Source organism: Passer montanus, unplaced genomic scaffold, assembly GCF_014805655.1.
Source record: "Passer montanus isolate IOZ18808 unplaced genomic scaffold, ASM1480565v1 scaffold2, whole genome shotgun sequence".
Taxonomy (NCBI): domain Eukaryota; kingdom Metazoa; phylum Chordata; class Aves; order Passeriformes; family Passeridae; genus Passer; species Passer montanus.
Genome location: NW_024366591.1, coordinates 6961520 through 6983080, shown reverse-complemented (window position 1 = coordinate 6983080; position 21561 = coordinate 6961520). Strand labels below are relative to the sequence as shown.

Sequence of the window (21561 nt, the reverse complement as noted above, 5' to 3'; positions counted from 1 at the left end):
CAAAACTATGTTGACAGCTAAGATGTCACGACACATCGCTGGTTATTCTCTCATACATAATTTAGTATCACATTCCAAGCAATTGATAGACCTTTTTCTTCATCTCTATCACATACACATTGCAATTCAGACTGGCATCTTTGTATGGCCCATTCACACCATACTCAAGATCAACAATCGTAACACATAAAACCACATGATCCAGATACAAAAGACATTCAAGCAGATAAAAATAGTTTTAACTATGCCTGTATCACAAGACATCAATTTAACCTGAAAAACAGCAGAAGATCTGCTACGCAAACTTGGCACTCGTAAGAGAAGCATCCAACTCACCAGTAAAACAGATACAACTGTAGCTGAAATTAAATTGAGCCACATCTCACTGACTGAAACACGGAACTGACACGGTTGGAAGATGAAGATCATCCAGTTCAACCCTCCTACAGGGTCACTTTGAGCAGGTGACACAAGAACACATCCAGATGGGTTTTGAATGTCTCCAGATAGGGAAAATCCATAAGCTCCTTGGGCAGCCTGCTCCAAGTGCTCTGACACCCTCATACAAAGTGGTTCTTCCTCAAGCTGAACTGGAACTTGTTGTATTTTAGTTTGTGGTCACTGGTCCTCATCCTGTTTCTGGGCATCACTAAAACGCCTGGCACCATACTCTTTGACATCTGTCTCTGAGATATTCATATACCCTAACGAGATTCCCTCTCAGTCTTCCTTCCTTTAGACTAAACACGCCCAGCTCCCACAGCCTCTCTTCGTGAAAGACGTTCCAGACGCCTGGACCCTCTCCAGGGGCTCCTTGTACAGAGAAACTCAGCAACAAGAGCACGGAGTGCTGGCATATGCCCGTACTAGTGAGCGCACGAATTAAGAAGCAGGCAGAGTCCAGCTGCCGGGCTCGGGAGGTGAATGGGCAGCAAGGATCCTGCCGTGTGGTACCTACGGTCTGCCCGTCCCAGGGGTGAGAGGCTCCCCTCGGCTCGCTGCCACAGCCCCTGCGGCTCCGCGCCACACAACGGACAGCCCCCCGCGGGCAGCCTCGCCGCGAGTGAGCCGAGGGGCCGCCGGCAGCCCGCGCCGCCCCGGGCCCCGCACCGGCACGGCCGCCCCGGGCTGCGGGCGGTCACCGCGGCGACGCCCCTGACTCACCGCACTCGGCCGAGTACTGCTCCGCCCACTCCCCCGCCGGGCCGTGGCGCTGGCGGTGCCGCTCCTGCTGGATCAGTGACAGCGGCGAGTAGCGCTCGGTGAGGGCGAGGGCGGCCCGGGCCAGCAGGGCCAGCAGGGCCAGCGGCACCCACGGAGCCGGCGCCGAGCCGCCGGCAGGTGCCATCTTCACGGCGCGCATGTGCGCTGCCTCAGCCGGGAGCACGGGGTGTCCCCGCCGCCCCTCCCGCGGGGCCGCCCTCGCACTGCCCCCTGGGACATGGAGTTCTCCGCCGGCGAGGTCGGGCGTAAGGCCTCTGCAGAAAACCACAGCTCCCGGGATGCAGCGCGGCGCGGTCTGGCTCGGCCGCGCTCCCGAACGCGGAAACGAGGAGGCGGTGTGGAAGCGCTGACAGGGCTGGGCGTGCTCCGGAGCGCCATGGCGGCGCTCGGCGCCTACCGCTGCATCGAGTGCAACGGGGAGGCGACGGAGCTGTACCGGGACTACCAGCGCGGGGTGCTCCGCATCTCCATCTGCGTGAGTCGGGACGGCGAGCAGTGGGTGGGGGAGGCCAGGCACGCACGTGGGAAGTTCTGACGTCAGCAGGCGGCGGCGCGCGGCACGTGGCAGTGGTCCCGGTGGCACGCGGGCGCCTGGGCCCCTTGTAGCGCCCCCTGCTGCCGCGCTCGGGCCATGCCGGCGTTGTGGCTGCTTTCCCTGAATCCAGGTGTCTAATGAGGGAAGGCTGAGGGAGTTGGGCCTGTTTAGCCTCGAGAAGAGACGACTGAGACGGGGACTCATCAGTGTGTATAAGTATCTAAGGGAGGGTGTCATGAGGAAGGAGCCAGGGTCTTTTTGGTGGTGCCAAGCAACAGGACAAGCGGCAGTGGGCAGATAGTGATGCACAGGAAGTTCCACCTGGATATGAGGAAGAACTTCTTCACTGTGCAGGTGACGGAGCACTGGAGCAGATTGTCCTGAGAGGCTGTGGAGTCTCTCTCACTGGAGATGTTCAGGAACCATCTGGACACAGCCCTGTGTCAGGTGCTCTGGGATGACACTGCTTGAGCCAGAATGGTTGGACAAGATGACCCCGTGTGGTCTTTTTCAACCTGACCCATTCTGTGATTCTGCAGGTTTTCGGTCTGCTCTGCTTCCCAGTGTCATTCCCTCCTGTTCCTTGGGTGCTGGAGCTGACCTGAGTAGCCTGTCTGTTTCTGTGCAGGGCACTGCAGTGCACTTGCTGCTGTGTGTGCTTGGCCTGGCTCTTGCCGAAGGGCAGATCTGAGCTTGGCTCCACGCTTGAACACAGCTCCCGTGCCTGGACCTGAATGTCAGGTCTGAGTAATGGTTACTTAAAGGGACCTGGGGGTTCTGGTCGATGGCAAGTTGAACATGAGCCAGCAGTGCCCTGCAGCCAGGAGGGCCAGCCCTGGACTGGGGGCATCAGGGACAGCATCACCAGCCAGGCAAGGGAGGGGATTGTCCTGCTCTGCTCTGCACTGAGGACACCTTGAGTCCTTGGGGCAGTTTTGGGCAAAGCAGAGTAAGAAAGATGTAAAGCTATTGCAGAGCATCTAAAGGAGGGCTACAAAGCTGATGAAGGATGTAGAGGGGAAGCCATATGAGGAGCAGATGAGGTCACTTGGCTTATCCAGCCTGGAGAGGAGGCTGAGGGAAGACCTCACTGAAATTTACAACTTCCTCTTGCTTATTAATTTGGTGCTGATAAACAGATTTAAGGCAACCTGGGAGCCAGTAGATGGCACTCATTCCCCTTGGCATTTAACCATTTGAGGACCAAAGAACCTGGTCTGTTCGCATGCCACGTAAAATCAAAGACTTAAGTCCCAGTTGCTGTATGCATTACAAATGCCAAACTCATGTAAAAACAGTAAAGAACTGAGTAAAAGAAAGAGGAAAGAATCACACATTCCTAGCAATTGGGAATTATGTCCACCTTTTCCATGCAGCCCCAGATCTGTACCATTTTTCACTGACTCGTACCAGTCTCTTTCCTCTGGCTGTGTTGTGAGTCATCATGGTTCAGTTTCAGTTCTAGTTGCTCTTACATGGCGCATGTCATATCATCACAAAACTTTCCCTCAATTTCTGGCCACTCAGGCATTGCTAAGAGCCAGAGACACGTTAGCTCATGGCACATAAAGTGGAGATGAGAATGTTGAAAGATTGTCAAGATCAAAAGATTCTTTCAGTTGAGCTGATGTGACTTCTGTTGTCTCCAGGTACCAAGGCCCTATGGTTAGAGCAATGCTTGGTTTACTTTTTCTTTTTAATCTGCAAGGATAGTTTTGTCACTGTACCAACTCTCTGCAGGCATTCTATTCCATGCAGGGAAGGCTGTGCTCTGGCCAGAGACCTGGAAAGTTGTTAATCATCATGCTGCTGACAACGAAAAATAGTCAAGTACTGAATGTCCTTTGATATCCTTCACAGACTTTCATGAGTAGTGATATGAGTGTGTCAATGTTATGAATCTTCTTGATGATCAAACCTGAAAATAATTAAATATATGAAGACCCCACTTATGTGTGAAACATAATTTATATCAGTTATGTATAAAACTTAGAGTGTAGACATCTAAAAACTTAAAGAAAGCTGAAGGTATTTAAGAAAAATTGAAGGTCTGAGGTGAGATTAGAAGGTGTGATCACTCAGCCTGAGAACATTTTTCATCTGTCTTTGTGGAGTGAGAGCATTGAGTACTGCTACTGTGCTGTAGCATTAAGAGAGAAGAAATGAAAAATTCATAGAAAATTTTATGTTGATACTCAAAGTGAGGCTAATGGGCATCATCTAGATAATTTTTTTTTGTTGTTAAAAGCACTTGTATTTCATTCCCATTTTCAAGTAGTACCTCGAAATACTGACACCTTAAGGGAAAAAAACAGACAACAACCCAACATTTGTTCCAAATGGTAAGCAAAATAGAAGGCCCCAGAAAATTGGGAACAAGCAGAACATTGTCAAGATCATCCCTGTTTCATACTGACCTACAGACTTTCCCCAATACTATTTTAAAGTCATCCTTGATACATTAAGAAATCTGCATCTAAAAGATGTTTGCCATTCTCAGGACAACCCTGTCATTCAGCACTTTTTGGAACATTATCTCAAGGTTGAAGAAGCTAAGTTCTCCCAGCAGCAGCTTCTATTTAACCCCACATTTATTTTAGGATGTGTTTAACCTGATCTGAATGTGATTTTGAGGTGGAAGTTGTCAATTTGAATGCCTAAGCAAAATACTATGATTTTTTATTCTGTTATTAATTTGTTGAAGAGAAGAATGAATTTTTTCCAGAGGCAAATACTAAAAGCTTCCATTAAGGAACATGTGTTTCCAGCCCACAATATTAGAGTACAATTTTGGAAATTCAGCCCAATGTTGCTTTAGTTTAGTTACCGCTCTTAATATAATTAAAAGTTTATTTGAACTCCATATTGTAATTTTAATGTGGGCAAGCATTAATGACCTCACAAGTGTTATTATTCACTGTGGGAATAAATTTGTAACAGATGCTGAAGGAACTAAAGAAACTTCCTTCTATAAAACATAGAAGTCCACACAGTACACTTGGGCTGGAAAGGTTGTGTCTTTTCTTAGTAACTCTGCAAGGTGGCTAACTGCCATAAATTCCTCAAGTTCTGTAACTTCTTTTTAAATCTATTTTGTTTAATTGAGACCATTTTCAGCTGAAGCCTAGCCCAAACCTCTGGCATTGCACATTTAGTGGATGAATCATTTTTTCATCCTGCGTGTACTTCGCTGTGGAAGTAGCATTCCAAGAGACAGATGGAGCTCTTCAATATGGTTTTTGTTCAGTGTGATAACTGAGGAGTGACGGGGTCGGTGTAGAATCTGTGGGCATGTTAGGATTGCCTCCAGTGGAGGTGAGATTTGGCACTCGCTTTACATCTCCTGGGTCTGGGTTTAGTCCTAATCTGTGAATTACTGATGTGTTCCCTATTCCCAGCAAGAAGCTATGGTGAAGGTAAGCCTGGGTGGCTCCTTCTAGAGAAGGTGTTTGGTAGTTATTTTGAGACCCTTAAAATTTAATTGATCTGTAAATAATACAGCAAATCTTCACTGAATATATTACAAGCCAACCATTAAGAACAGTAAGGAAAAAATACTGTTAAAATAACACTGCTACTACAGCAATAATTCTGGGGTGTGGGATGGGAACATGCTTGGCTAACCTGAAATAAATTCTGCAAAGTGCAATGAATACAGAAAGAAATTAGCAAACTTCAGTTATTTAGAAATAGAAGGAAAAGCATACAAATATTTTTTAAATTTGGTTTTCAATTTCATATATGTTGTTATGTTTCAAAATAAAATGTTAAAAATGTTCCAGACCATAACAAAGGAAAATAAATTACTTATTGCAATATATAGAGCACAGTCAGGATCTCCCTATCTCCCTTGTGTTTTGTAATAAGAATGCCAAATTGCCTGAGCTGTGCACACTTCATTTAGCTTTCCTGCAATTAAAAAATAATTGAAAAGCTTTTTTTTTTTTTTTTTCAGCAAGGCAGAGAGACCTTGCTTTGAATGCAAAGCATTTATGTGGTATGGTAAAGAATCTGTCAAGAGTATAAAGATCATCCTGGAAAATAACATATGCTAATTTTAAATAACTATTTACAGACCAACTCACTACTGGAAAAACAATATTTTTAATTTGTTTTCTGAAACAGAATGCATATGAAACTGGACTCTTTTGTTTTTCAGTCTACTGTGACACTTGGCTGCGTCCCTAATAAAGAATCCATTCCTGAAAGCAGCACAGCTAATGTGTTTTATTATTTAAGGGTGCAACTGGGATTAAGGACACTCTCACAAGAGTCTTTAATTTGCCTATGAACCTGTGCAAATGGGCCCTGTTCATGTGGAAGCTATGTAAATGTTGTTACAATTTGCTGTATGTGTAGTCCAGCAAAAAATTGTAGCTTAATTTTGCCAAACTCCAAACCCTGGAGAAAGGAATACTATAATAAGACTGTTTCATTGATATTTCTAATGCCCAGAGATTTGCAAATGTATTTCTGGTGTGGTTTTCATGGTAGTTTTAGATCAGGGTGAAGCTTTGTTCTTCAGTCTATATTTTTACTTTCTGTCATGTCCTGTGGCTTCCTCTTCAATAATTCTTTTACTTTCCACAAACCCCATCCCAAAATATTTTTATCTAAAAATAAGTAATGTTTTAAAATTAGAGAGATTAATCCAAAAAAGTCATGTTCATGTACTTTAGAAACTTTATCCTTCAGAGACAGAAGGTGTTTTCTCAAATATTTGTATACTGTATTGTATTGGGCACACATTTGTGAACACTGTTTCCAAGTTAAGTATCTTTGATGAACAAAGCAAGAGTTATGTGTTTTGAGTGACTAATAAACATGAAGTTTGAATTAACATATCAGTACTTTTTTTTTGGTCATATTTAATACAACTGGGACTTTAAAATGTATGTTACTTTCCTTAAATGTTTTGGATTGCTTTGATCAAAAAGAATCTCATATACTATGCTATGAAGAAGATGGTTGTACTCGCTTTTGAAGTTTTCTTTTTTCTTTAATTTGCCTTTGCTAATTGCTTTTAAATTTTTTTAAGATAACTAAGCAAACTTCTAAGTTATGAAAATTGAAGATTTTTTTTAAACAACAGACAAGCATAGTCCTAAATATTTGATTAGTCAAACAGTTCCTAAAGTAATATCCATTTAAATTTGCTAGAATATTGATATACTTTTAATATCCTTTTTCAGGGGAGCACAGTATCTGTTGGACTTCTGTATGTCAGTATCAAATACTCATAAAGTTTCTTAAATTTACCAAATCAGAAGAAGCGTAAATAGAATTTATGGTGTAAAACTTGACTTTTCTTCTGACACGTAATCTGAAAGTACCTTTTAATCAAGGTAGTGTCTGTTTTTTCAAGAAAAAATACCAGTTACTTGTTTCTAATGCCAATTACATATTTAATGCTAAAAGCATAGAGAAATCCAGTTACCTCTTTTTACTGCTTTTGTGATAACTGAGGAACACCTTTGAGAAAGTCCAAAGAAGATGAAAAAGCTCAGGTATGTTGAAGATGTGCCTTCTTCACTCGTGCTGCCCAGGCCACTGACTGCAGCAGGGCAGAACAGCAGTGGGGAATGAGACGTGAGCACCAGGACTGGAGTTCAAGCTAAACTGCCTGACTAAAATCTTAAAAGTAAGTGTGCAAGCAGTTCTCCATAGCTGAGCTGCTCATACCAATTTTCTCTCAAAGAGTTAGTGATTATCAGTGTCCCCAAAGTTACTAGCTGGTACTATCTAGTAAAACATATGTGTACTTAAACTGCATCAGTCCTTGCTTGCACTGATTTTGCTGAAGTCAGGCTTTACTCACAGGTTTCCTTCCTAAGCTTTTGAGGTTGGTGTCAGATGTTTTAGTTGTATAGCTGGAAAAAATAATGAAATAGCCAGGTAGGGAAAAAATTATTCCTAGAGGGCATATTAGTTCTGTAGTGTATTAATGGTACAGCAGCCATTATCCGCTTAGTCTGTAGCAGTGCACACACAAGTCTGTTGCAGCAAAGATGGTTTGTAGGTCTCACACATCCCTGGATAAACTCACACTGGCTAGGTCACTGGCTGGGTAAGTACAGAGGACTTTTCCTTCTTGCAACAGAGACTCAGATAGAAAAAAGGTGTCTTACGAATATAAAATGTATTAAGACTAGGGCTCTCATCTAGCTCTGGAAGACAGAAATACTAAATTTAACATAATTTTCACAGCTGCAGAGAAGGTTTGGTATTTGAAGCTGTGAGGCAGAAGACGCCAGTATTTGTGTGTTCATTTGTAGCAGTCTCCATATGTTTCTGCAGTAAATTTCTGTATTGTTGGTTTTGCCTGGATGGTTGGTCTGATAAATTTTCATTTTCTAAAATTCAAGTCAGCTATCAGTGAAAATTTTTCAATACCTCTTAACTGCAAATTTTTTTGATCAGTGTTTCATTGGGATCTTACGGTTGAAAATACCATTCCTTACTCAGAAAGATTTTTGGTCCTGGTCAGAAAATGTTCTGTTGTAGGAGAATTTGAAAGTATAATAAAACTGGGTGTACATAGGATACCCTTCATCTAACCATTATGACACCCATTGTGTTGAATAATCTTACTTTGAATGGACTTGTCCAGTACTTGTGTGAATAAACCTATTTTTAAAAATGCACTTGTCCGATGCTACATCAACCCAGAGATTTGACATATACAAATTACCATCTATAAAAAAATCTGTTTGTGATTTCCCAGTAGAAAGAAATTAAGCAAGACACTGCCTTTAATTAAAGTAGCAGTTTCTTTTTCACTCTGTTAAATCTTATAACTGTGGTCTTTTGTTATGTCCTTTCTCCATCTAATTCACTTTAGACTTATCAAACACTTGGTTAGTAGAGGGAGTTTTTTTAATTCATTACTTCTTGTGTATTGCCATACACAGTGTTGTCTTATTGAAGTGAGTTTTTATTGAATGGAGTTTTTCCTTAATCTGGACCAAGAAACACTGATTAGAGGTTGCAGCATTCCCTAGACACTCTGTTCATTTTATGCATTTGTTCGGATGCTTTTCTTGACATTGATGTTGACTTCTGAGTCAATTTGCTGAAATTCCACATTCTCATATTCTACAAAATAATTCTTTAAATAGCAAGGCAGTGTTAACTTTGGACGCTGTTCTGGTTTTGGCTGGTTTAATTTTTTGCCTAATAGCTGGTAGAGTGCTGTGTTTTGGATTCAGAATGAGAATAATGTTGGTAACAGACTGTATGTTTTAATTGTTGCTATTAGTGTTCACCCAAGTCAAGGACTTTTCAGTTTCCCATGCTCTGCCAGCCAGCAGGTGCACAGGAGCTGGGAGGAAGCACAGCCAGGAGAGCTGACCCAAACTGGCCAATGGGATACTCCATACCCCATAAAGTGTCCTGCCCAGTAAATGAACTGGGAGAGTTGGCCAGGAGGAGCTGATCACTGCTCAAGAATGGAATGGGCATTGGTCAGTGGGTGGTGAGAAATCGTGTTGTGCAGCTCTTGTTTCTCTTGGGCATTATCTCTCTTATTATCTTCCATTTCATTACTATTGTTATATCTGCTTTATTTCAATAATGAAACTATTCTTTTCACCACCCATGGGTTTTACCTTCTTCTGAGTCTGCTCCTCATCCTATTGCAGGGTGAGTGAGCAGCAGTGTGATACTTAGTTGGTCTTTGTATGACAGAAAAATGAAAGTTGAAAAAACTGGGAGTTTGTTTGTAGGTGTGTGTTGTCTGATGCTGCAATTTTGACTGTTCCAGCATTTCAGAGAGTGGTGTGCCAACATTTCTCTTCTGGCAGTGCACCACCATGCACTCATTAAAATGGAAATAGAGAGAATTTCTGTGACTGTTGCGTTCTCAGCATGGCAGCTAACGAGAAGGCGTGGGGGACCAAGATTAGCTGAGGACAGCTTGGAAGGAACAAGTAGCCAGACCAGAGGATTACCAGTAGGAGAAGGCTGGCCTGCAGGAGAGCACCCAGCTGCAAGTGCACTTGTTTGAGCTGAAGTGGTGGCTGCTGCTCCTCAGCTCTCTGCTAGAAGTTACTTCCCCCTTAGATGTGCTAGATGAGCCTTTTGTAAGATAATTTAACCCTCCTGCTCACAGTGTAACAGCCTCTTGTTAGCCCTAACTCAAATCCAGGAGCGATCAGCCAGGCAGGTAAGTCAGTAAAGCTGGAGGGGATTGATGGCAAGCAGTTCCCAGTGGTTTGGGTGGAATAACCTCTCTAGCAGAACCAGCAGATGTGTTGGAGAAGTGATGGTTTAGTGTCCTACCACTGTTTAGTGGCAACTGACTCTTTGGCTGTGCATCTGTGTGAAAACTACATTATCGGCATTCTGAATGTATTGGTGTTTGCTTTTCCAGTGATGGAAAACTGGTTGAAACATCCAGACAATTTAACATAAAACATTTACTGTCTCCTTGAAAGGAAGAAAAAGGTAGGATAGGAGGATAAAGCATCTCTGAAAATAAAGAAGTTATAGAAGACATTAATTTTCTTTCTAAAAAATACTCAAAATAACACAAATAAAATATGTCAGATGAGCCATGATCAGTTAACCTTTAGCATGATACTGGTGCATTTCTTGAGACTTAGGAAAGTAGTTTAGTTTTTTGGATCTGTGGAGCACAAAATGATAACTAAGGCCATTCCTGCATATTTCATTGTTGATCTCAATCCAAACCCCGTTAAAATCAATAATAAATCTTTCCATTTTATAAGGGAACTCTGTGTGTCAAGTGTAGTGTTAAGGGAGAAGAAGCAATTTTTCTGGATGGATTAAAGCTGTATTGAAAATGAAGATGACATTAGGGAAAAACTAGTAGTAATTGACTTGCTAATTTGTATTTGTCCAGTTGTACTAAGATCAGAGGATATTTTATAAACTTTTCCTTTCCTTTTTTTCCCCCTAATTCTTCTTACTTTGTGATTTTCAGAAATCCTGCCAGAAACCTGTGGATAAATACATTGAGTATGATCCTGTTATTATCTTGATTAATGCGGTTTTATGCAAAGCACAAGCATACAGGCACATTCTTTTCAACACAAAGCTAAATGTAAGTTGCTATGTCCCTACCTTGTAGCTTTTTTTGTTAAAAATATATTTAGGTTTGGTAAATCTGTTGTATTAGTTATAAAACTTTAAAGACTGTTCATTTCCTGCCCTTCCACAGATTTCAACAAACTCAACCAGTTATATCATGAATAGAACACATGGAATCTCAAACTCCCACTGTTACTAAGACAGCTTCTGTCTTCACAGAAGTGATGCTGCAGTACCAGCAAATACAAAGTCATCTTACATGTTAAAGAGAAGGAACTGCAAAGAACTGTTCATGCAGTTTTCTAACCTCTAACCTGCCTGTCACATTAATTGATGCTAAAAGGATGATGTGCTAAATTCCACTGTAAGAGAAAGATCTAATTGCAAATTAATTTTCAAATTGAATTTCTGTTAGAAACAATTAGTTTTCAAATGAGCAAAAGGAGTATAAAATACCAAATTAACAATACTGTGCCAGTTAAACCTACAGTACTCATTTCTCACAAGTTTCTCCCTGTGTAATTAACCATGCCCTCAAAGCCAGAGCAAAAGATGGTGGCTTTCACTTGGATTGTGGTTGATGCAGAATGACATAGTTGGGCTGGCCAGTCTGGAGTGTAGAGGCACAGTATTTTAGTATTGCATATTTTTACTGTAAGGACTGATTTCCCAGGAGAGGGAAGCTAATCTAGGGCAAAATCTCTAAGCATAAGTATGTGCTGTGTTCATCTTGGTACCTCTTAGCCAGTTCAGTTTAAGCAGTGTAGATAAATACACTCACGTAATCTTTCAAGCATAAATCTATCTAAATATTTTTAATTAATTCAGTGCTTCTGGAGACTGGTAATAATGTTTCCTATGAGGCTTCTACAAGGACTGTCTGTGAAAAGTTCATCTATTCAAATAAATTGAGTTGAATTTTAAACTGGGAAGGCCTGTGAATGTATGTGCAGTTGAACTTTCTTGCCTTCAATGCAAAAAGTAGAATCCAGCACAGAAATTGTTATGGCTTGTTTAAATCTGTATAAAAACAGAAATCACCTCATATATGCACTGGCTTATAGACTGCATAATGTGTAAACATGCTAACTGTTGGCCCTTACAACATAATTTTTGATGTCACTTCAGAAGATATTTTCAACAGTTTTGTTTGGTTATATTGCTCCCTTTATTTTTGGTGCCTCACCCTTATATGAGCTAAGAAATATTTTGGTATAACTGCACTACCTGTTTTTTCTAATGGAGATTGTCCCAGGGAAAAAGAGAAACAAGGCTATTTAAACCAGTTGCCTGAATGGAGCAGTTGCCCTTAAACAGACATTTTAGGTGGTATAATTCTATGCTAACAATGGCACAAGTTTGGTTTTTCATTCCTAGCTGAATATTCTTCCCAATTTTAAATAGTATGGATCAGGCCTTAACCAGAGTTATATACCTTCTTCTGTACAGAAGTGGTCATGCAGTTTTGTGCATGTTGTAATTTGACTGTCATGTTAACAGATGTGAAAAGGATGATGTGCTAAATTAGTGGCTCAACAGAAGTAATTTTGATTATATGCTAAAGAAAAATAACACACCTACAGAGTTTCTGTAGAGGTGTTTAAATATATTTTAAATGCCAATTTCTTACTAATGCTTTAATTTATGCTGATTTAATACTACTCCTTTTATTATTCTTTCATTTACCAGATTCATGGGAAGCTCTGCGTATTTTGTTTGCTCTGTGAAGCTTATATCAGGTGGTTGCAACTACAGGATTCAAGCCAAAATACAGATCCTGATGACTTAATCAGATATGCCAAAGAATGGGATTTTTATAGAATGTTTGGCATAGCTTCTTTAGGTAAGATTGGTGATTTGTATTATATACTCTTTAAACACTGAAGAACTTCAAGCCCATACTGCAAAAATTGATACAGAATGGACGTGATGTCCAACCCAGTATAGACAATTACACACATACTCTCTAATTTGTCTAAATTTAATGCAAATGCCTGTCCTGATTACAGTTCAGACTGATATGATCAGCATTAGATATGAAGAGACTGAAAACTGGCAATATTCAGAAATCTTTGCCTGATGTCTCTTGACATAGTTCGAAGATCAGTGTAGAGCTCAGCCTTACTCTGTGTTTCTGTTGACTTGAACGTTTATGATTCATTAAGATGATACAGCCTTACTAAAGTAAACAATTGGGAAAAGCTGTATCTGCTTGGGGTTGTTTTTTTAAACAAAAACTGAAATACAGACCAGTGTCATCCACAATAAAGAGTAAATACTTCTGTGCTCTAAGACTGCAGTTGAAGGCAGGGGAGTGGTTTTGTTCTATGTTGGTTAAACATTTTTTCTCATACTTTTTCAGATGTGATAGTGTTTTAATCAAACTTGCAGACTAAAACTAGTATTTTTCTTACACATTCAGAGCTTAATTTAAATCCTTTATTGTCTAATGTTGTTTTAAGTAGTTTTTATAATATGTCAGTAAAAATATTGAACTGATTTTTCAGTAGTGACTCATCCATTACAATTATGGTGGGAGTTTCTTTGTCATCTGCATTAATGCCAGCATATCACAGGAGTGGTGTGAAAAATTCTGGTAGCTCAAAGGTATTTTCATCCAGCATGAGAAAGAACACCAAGGTGAAAAGGGTTCATTGCTGGTGACCTTTTGCAAAGAAGGATTGATTTTGTTTTACAGCCTAAGGGACAGTTGAAAAAAACCCCGCTCTTGTTGCTAAAAAGTGAAAGTGAAGAGGTTCTTGTGCTTAACTTCCTCTGCTATATGGAATCACAAATATAATAATCCTACAGATAGAATCCTGTGATAGAATTATTCTGAACATCATGATACTGAATTGGTTTAAGGAATATTTGGCTATTAAAATAAACACAAGAGATAGAGAACATTTGTATTTGCCTGTGACTTTTAATAAGTGACTCTGTTGCATTTTGGACATGTCATTTTACTGAAATTCATTCAGATCTGGACTTGATCTTTGGCATTTCATTCTCTCTTTCTGATGCCTGTTATTTCCTTTCAGAACAAATTTCATTTTTTATTGGCATTTTTATTACCTTGTGGTGGATGACACCTGAGATGCTGAAAAGAAAGTCTGACTTCATCTTGCTTCTCAAAGCACTGCTGTTGTCCACCTATGGAAAGCTCCTGCTAATTCCAGCTGTTATTTGGGAGCACGACTACACACCTTTGTGCCTTGCATTTATAAAAGTGTTTGTCTTGATATCAAACTCTCAGGCAATTAGAGGTACATTTTTGCATTTTATATACTGCATTATGTGTACAGAATATGTGTGAGAGTCTGCTGATGTTACAGAAGTCATTATTGTTATCTTTTTAATCTATATCAGATACGTGACTGAAATAGCTCTAGTTTAAAATTGTGTTCTTTAAACTTTAATAGAAAGTGATTGAAACAAAAAAAATTGTAAAAATGAAGAAAAAAAGTACTTCTTATCTCACTATAATCTCTTTGTATATGCAGTATTATATCTGCCAGATCCATCTGTTTCCACATCCATGCCTGTTATTACAATTTGAGAACTCATGGATCATTGAAACATAAAATAGATTTCCTTTGAGTTTCTGAAAAATTAAAATTTCATATTAATTTTATTCATGTCTTTGGAATGCAGACTTTTAACAAATTTGTGTGATTTCTAATACACAAAAAATTAATATGAATTCTCATATGATTTATGTGATCTTCTTAAATGGTGCACGATAAATTTTTTCTGTTATTTTTTTTTGCAGTTACATTGAATTTGAACCGAATACTCCCTTGGTTTGCCATCTTCTTTGGATTAATTTTGGAAAATGGTGTGGTCTGCTTGTTCCAGAAAATGGAATGGGATGTTTGAAATGTCAGCCCAGTGAAGAAATACCAACAACATGATGATAATTTTCTAAGAATGATCTCTGCCAGCAGGCTCCAAAAGCACTCTTTTCATAGAGATAAAGAAGGTGATAGATAACAAAAAAAAAAAAAAAAAAAGGTTTGGCTGTTTACTGTGCTGAGCCGTAAAATTTCAGCCTTAGGTTGTTTATTTTCTCATTAAAAATACGAATGTCTCACTATCCTTACGGTTTTATAAATCTAGCTGCATCACTGTGGCTGTAAGAAGAAAGGTACACTAAAAAAACCCAGCCCTGCTACCAATCAGTGCATTTTGGCAGAGAGGAGGGTGAATTGTTCCCTTAAGAGGAAGGGAGTTGGTGGAAAAATGTAAAAGCCAAAATTTATATTTCTGCAAAACCAGATTTTCAAAGAGAAAAGCGAACATTTGCAAATAGTTTATTTAGAGAAAAGGCAAGTATTCCAGAGTGAAAGTACAGTGGGAAAACCAAGCTGCATTCTCTGGAATGTTTGTATAACAATCCAAAATAATAAAATATCTAGTTCTAGAGTAATCTCTAGGAATGATAGTTTTTAACTGGCTTGAAATTTTAGGTGATCTCATAAATACTTGAAATTTTGTGTGATCTCATAAAATGCTGCTTTGTTCTGAAAGCTGAAGAGAGAGTGAAAGGACTGATCCCCAACATGCAGGGCTGTTTGGGATACTGCTTCTTCTGCATTTAAGTCACATCCCCCACACCCAGCCTTCATCTGGCACATTTAGTGGAAGAAAAAATTGAAACATGAGGCCATTCAGCAATAGAATTTAAAAATAAACAAAATAAACAAAAATAAAATTTTGTTTGTTTATTAAAAACAAACAAAAAATGTTTAGGCCTAAATTAATGAAGAAACATGTACAGAAGTTCTGCACCTTCTTCCTCAGCAGGCAAAAGGAGAGCTAAGTGGCCCACAAAGGAACTGACAGAATCAGTTTCCACAAGACAGTAAAAAGGGCACAAACCCACTTTTGTGCAGACCAGTTTCCATTCATTCCATCCAATATTTAACTCTCCTGCTTGAGTTCTGGAAGGCTGTACTGTCCATAGGGATTACTTCCATTCTTTGTTTTCCTCAGATGCTGTCTCATGTCTGTGTTTTCCAGAATGAATCAAAAAACATTTTGCAACATCTTCAAGTTAATTCCCAACAGGTTTAGAGTAAGTCTAGATTATGACCACAGAAGACATCAAACGTGTTTGTCTGATGGAACTGCCCATGCTAGGCAAGTTACTTGATCAGAAAAGCAAATGGTTGCTGATCTCTTTTATTAAATCAAAGGCTCACAGCACTTCTGTTGTTTGTGTAACACTTCACAACTTTCTGAGCATGTCAGAGAAAGCAAGAAACCCCAATTGCAACATTTTTAAGTATGTGAGACTCTTAATTTGATTGGTAATTAATTAATTTCCCCAACTTGAGTCTCTTTTGTCCATGACAGTAACTGGTGACTAAACTCTCCCCATCCTTATCTCTACCCATGAGCCCTTCCTTTTGTTTTCTCTCCAGTGCCTAGCTGGGGAGTGACAGAGCAGCTTGGTGAGCATCTGACATCCACACTGGCGCTGGCAGTGGTTTCAGTCTAGAGGCTGAGTGGAGCCCATTTCAGTGTAACTAATGCAGGTTATTATATGTAAACATTATGTTTTCAGCAGCAAAACTGTAAATACAATGTATATAAATTTTATTTGAGGACAGTCTTCTTAAATTAAACTTGCTTTTGAATTTTTAAAAACTGATTTCAGGTATTTTCTGAGTTTTTTTCCAGAACATCTAGAATGGACACAAACACATTCTGCAAGAAGCAGTGCTTACCTCTCATGTCACATAGACTGATAATGTATCAGTTATGCACTCTGTAGTGCTGCCAGGAGCCACCATGGCACTTACACAACTTTGAAGCAAGAGAAGACAATTAAAAGCTGCAGAGCTGTGGAACAAAAGCAGGTGTGGTACAGGTTCTCAGTCTTCAGAGCGTCATTAGTAATGTAGGGCATTCAGCATTGTTTGGTGTTAAAGTTACTCCTGTACTGAAACTAAAATGACAAATGCACTAATATTTCATAAATCTAGGGGGAGCTTAAGGACACCCACTGGGGGGGGCAGATGAGTGCATTTTTTATGTTTTTAAAAGCATATCGTGTTTCAGAGAAAACCAAGAATATTTTAAGGTTCTGCCTGTTTAAAACAGTCACATCTCTCTTCTTTTTAGTCTTTTGAACTTATCTTTTTTCTATAAACTTTTTGTAATGAGTTACCTGTGCTGGAAGATGGATGGCAAATAGCCCTTTCTATGTATCCTAATCTGTTTTATTAAGTTATAGGAGAGGATTTATTTGAGTTAAAAAACCAGCAGCCTGGAAGTGAACCTACAGAAACTCTTTTGAGTTTTGCTTGGAATCAGAAGAGGTATTGTGGCCTATGGAGCAAATTCAGAACTGTGTTGCATGAAATGCACAGAAAAACCAGCGGTATTATTGAGACTTGGATTGAGCAATGGCTCAGTGATTGCACAGTGGGAGCTGGCAACTCCTGTGGGTCCATAGGACATGGTGCAAGTATTTAGAAATTAGCATATGCAACATTGCAAAATTACAGTAAAAGCTAAGGAGGGTTAAAAGAGATCTAGAAGTCTAGCAGACTCCTACAAAATTAAGATGGCAGAAAAAACTAAGGAGATAGCATCTCAAGAAAAATACGTAAGAAAATATGCAGTATAGATGTTTATGAGTGTATCATTAAGCAAATATAAAAACACCCTACTACCAAGTTTACAAATGATGAACATGAAAGAAGAGTAGTATTTATTGCAGACATTTTTGTAATAGTCTAAGTGACAATGCAACATAGCATAGTCTTCCAAGCAGTAGTCTATGGGTTTCCCTAGAAAAGATACCAGTAACCTCATTACTTCAATGGCTTGCACTACAGCCTTGAAAATACTTTTATAAGGCAGAATTAGCAATTGTACAGTGATAGAATTAGTCACTGAACAGGAAGAGCTGTGTGACAGCAGAGCTTCTCCCTTCATTCTGCATTGGTGCGTGCTGCGTTAGGCTTTGCTGGTGCAAGGGCTACCACCCTTGTGCCCTCCTGCACATACAGACAAGGGAACCCTTTCTTCCACACAAGTCCTGTCTCAGAGGCAGATTTGTTACCCCAGTCTTCACCAAACTGAAAGTAAAGCAGGACATCTGTACTGGGAAACTATTAGCTGATTTCTCATAAAACAAGCAGGCCCTTGTTTCTCTGGGGCTTGCGTGCTTTTGCATTCCTTGAACACTCCCCAGCCGAGTGGTGCTAAGCACTGCAGTGCCAGTCTGGAGCTGATGAGGAAACCACTGTTGATTTCAAAACTGGAAGGAACACGCAGACACTCTTACATATGTGTTCTTTGATTAATCTTTTTTTTTTTTTTAAATCACAAATCCAAGCTTTTAAAAATGAACATCCATCTTCAGTTTGGAGAAATGTGAGCATGAAATTTGTGATGAAAAACAGATCACAAAATATTTGCTTTGGTGACTTGGTATCAAGGTCAATTCAAGTACAACCATAAAAGCTATACAATTCAAATTATTTCAGGATAACATCTCTTAAAAACCTAAATTGTCCCACAAGCTGGGATTATTCTGAATCTTGTTGAGCTCTGCAAAAATTCATGTGGCAAGAGAGAGAATTAATGTATTCCTCCACTGCTAAAATCAATAGGATTTTTGTTTATGAATTAATTTGAAACTCAGGTTTCTGCAGTTAAAATTTGCAGGAAGGTGTATATAACAAGATTCCCATTTTCTCTCCTGCCTCTTAGCTGTTCTGACCTCCTTAGTCTTCCCAGTAATGCTTACTGTATTAATGAGGTGGCAAGAAACAAGATATGAACACAAGGAGCTTCATAAAATCTTGATCTGCTGTCCTAAATTTGTAGAGGTTTTTTTTGAGCTCTGTGTAGACAAATGATGGGTCTGCAAAGCAACTAGGGAATACTGCTAATGATGTTTTAATTGCTTTTCATTAGAATAATAGCTTTTGTTTGGGTTTGTTTGAGTTTTTTATCCTGGGTAAAAATGAGGTTTAAATTCCTTTACATAGAAGCATAAGAGTGAACTTAAGAGATTTTACATGTACCGGCTGCTGCTGAAATAAATCCAGATGATCCCCTCGATTTCTTACAATCTCTGACTGTAATTCTGTGGACATTTTTTAGGCAGAAGAACTGTTTTGCTGTACAGAAGTGCGTGCCATGGCTCTCTGAGCACAGGACTGGGGACCTGAATTAAGACCTGAATCCTAATCCTGGCACTAAGACCAACCAGTGCTGTGACCTTGAGCAAGTCATAAATGTGGCTCCATAAAATGATTGTATCTCCACCATCACAGGATTTGGGAGAAGGATTAATTTGTTCATGTCTGCTTAGAAAGATGAAAAGCATTAAGTCCTTTCAGCTGCAGGTTGTTAGGAGTCAGTCAACACCACGAATGTCAGATATGAAACAGACATGCCAGGAGCCAGAGAATGTGAATATTAAAGATGACGTGTTTAAAGTCTTTGTTATACTAAGGAGAGATTTAATTCTGACCCTCACTGGCATGCAGTTCTGGAAGATATGCATCTGAAGGCTTTTAGGAGAATATACAGCAAATCACTAATTCCTTATTATGATATTGCAGCTGTTGTGTGCCAAAATAAATCTGAAATTAGTTTAAAAACTTGAAGCAAAGGGAACTGGCACACTAGCTGATCTTACATTCAGCTATTTAAAGAAAAAATAAGGACTTTATTTGACAGTTTGAGACTTTGAGGTAAAAAGCACTGGTACATTTTGCAGAAAAATATTTCTTTAAAAAGTACTACAAACCATTGGTATCTTTCCAGTAAAAAAGTTAAATAACATTCCACAGATTTAAACAAGAAAACAAGACTTCAACAACATATAAGCACTTTTACTCACCTTGCACTCCTTCCTCAGAGCTGCTTATTCACTCTGTAAGCATCTGTGAGTGTTACCTTTATAGTGATTCCCTGCCAGGCAAACTGCAGCCCATCTGATACTGTCATACATGCATCACTCCTTAACTTTGATCCTTTCTTTGGTCTCTCACTTCTCTTCCTGAATAAAGCTTTGGTTCTAACCATCAAAGCCACATATGTATCATGTCTTGGCTACAGTAGAGATAGTTTCTCTTTCTCTCAGTAGGGCTACAGCATTCTTTTGATCACTGAAAATCAAAAGCCAGCAGAAGTGTAATAACAACTAGGAAGAAAACATTTCCCATTGAGAACATCCACTGGATAATAACATGCCACGTACCAGCACCAGAAAAAATATATTGGATTTTGCAGGATAGGGACCAAAAGAGAATGTATTACATTGAGCATACACCTTATAAATTTGTCCAAAGCAAGAATCTGTTTCCCTCCAAGGACATTTATCCTACTTAGTAGCGTGAAAATGGCAGATGAGTTGCATGGCAAGGAAAGCACAATCCATCTCTTACTCATTTTGTCCTGGGAGGGAGCAAAATGAAAATAAAACACTGATGATTCATGAAGAATTTTTTCAGGAATGGTGGGCATCATTTGAACCCTCTTCTTTAGAGAAGCAAATTAACTTTGCTGTGGACAAACACAATGGCAGGTATTCATTTCTTTACACAACCACATGACAAGAGTTAGTTGGTACTAGAACTCTCATCTTTTCAAATGTATTTTGCACTTAAGTGGATTTTTCCCTAAAATAGTTTTCTGCTCAACTGAATTGTGCAATTTATAGAAATGATGTATGTGTGTGTGTGTAGATGGAAGGAGAGGGAAGGTCAAACCTGTTCCTACAGCCTGTGCATTTTCTGCCTTATCTATATATGAAATGGTGCAGCTTCTGTCCATTTAAAAGTCCTACATTGAAAGAAAAGGCCACGTGTAAGAAAGGCACCTTCCTCCCACAACAGTTTGAGTATTGTGCAACAGAACAGATTGTATCAGTTTAAAAAAAAAGTCATGTCCCTGACAAAACAGTATCAGAAGCATGTAGAGATCACGTCTCCCTTCTCTCATTGTTACTCAGCTACTTTTATGTAACAAAATGCCAACATGGTGATTCTAATCTAATTCAGCTGCGCAAGCACTTTGATGGAAAGTTCAGAGAGGTGTTTTTAATCCTCTCCAACACGACCTAATAGAGGATGGCAAAACAGGAAGCCCTCGTGTGCAGATCCTTCCTCACTATAATGGCAGGGTGGAAGGTGCCATCTGTCATTTCGTGCCATTGTATTGGAAAGTGCTGTCTCCTCTAAACTCTGCAGCAGCTGCTCCTGAAGGCTCGGCTCTTTGTCCTCAGCAGGCAGCTGCCTCTGCCACCCCCTTGGGAAGAGTTTTGTTTTCACAGAATCCGACAGGGGTAGAAGTGATCTCAGAGGTCATCTGGTCCTTCCGCCAGCCGCTGGGATGGATAGGACAGATGTTCTCCCTGGCAGGCAGAGATTCTGGCTCTCAGAGACCAAACCTGAGCTGCCTTTCCTAAATTAGGAGATCTATCAGCTCCTACTGCATGTAGTAGCAGTCTGATGCCCCAATGTTTTTCAGCTATGACCATTTATTCAAGCAATATGATTTTGTGAAAATACAAGATTTTACTTGAGGAATCCAGTGTGAAGATGGTGGCTTGGTCTTTTAGAAACTTTCTGTCCTTCAATTTTATTCTCCAGGTTGCAAACTTCCTATTCCGCTACCCTCTGCTTAGCCTTGCTAAACCAGTGACACAAAAATCCATCACATTCCTTGGCTGCAGGACCACAAAGCATTGAAGATTTAATTTTAAATGAACAAGGCAGCCT

The 21561-nt window shown here is 39.8% G+C and overlaps 2 protein-coding genes across 3 annotated transcripts in view; one reads left to right on the top strand and one right to left on the bottom strand.

The window, feature by feature from the left end:
• TTC13 (tetratricopeptide repeat domain 13) overlaps nucleotides 1-1435 on the bottom strand; it is a 39406-nt gene extending 37971 nt beyond the window's left edge. Inside the window, exon 1 of one of the 2 annotated variants that reach the window (XM_039707058.1) lies at nucleotides 1165-1435. In XM_039707058.1, the coding sequence (XP_039562992.1) occupies nucleotides 1165-1363 (199 nt within the window). In that variant the 5' untranslated portion in view covers nucleotides 1364-1435. The remainder of the gene's footprint in view (nucleotides 1-1164) is intronic. The other variant, XM_039707059.1, reaches the window with a different exon arrangement.
• ARV1 (ARV1 homolog, fatty acid homeostasis modulator) lies at nucleotides 1373-19868 on the top strand. Its single transcript, XM_039707060.1, has 5 exons — nucleotides 1373-1699; nucleotides 10704-10823; nucleotides 12500-12653; nucleotides 13852-14076; nucleotides 14583-19868. The coding sequence occupies exons 1-5, from the start codon at nucleotides 1442-1444 to the stop codon at nucleotides 14687-14689; spliced, it is 864 nt and encodes a 287-aa protein (XP_039562994.1). The 5' UTR covers nucleotides 1373-1441; the 3' UTR covers nucleotides 14690-19868.
• Nucleotides 19869-21561: the final 1693 nt, after the last annotated feature.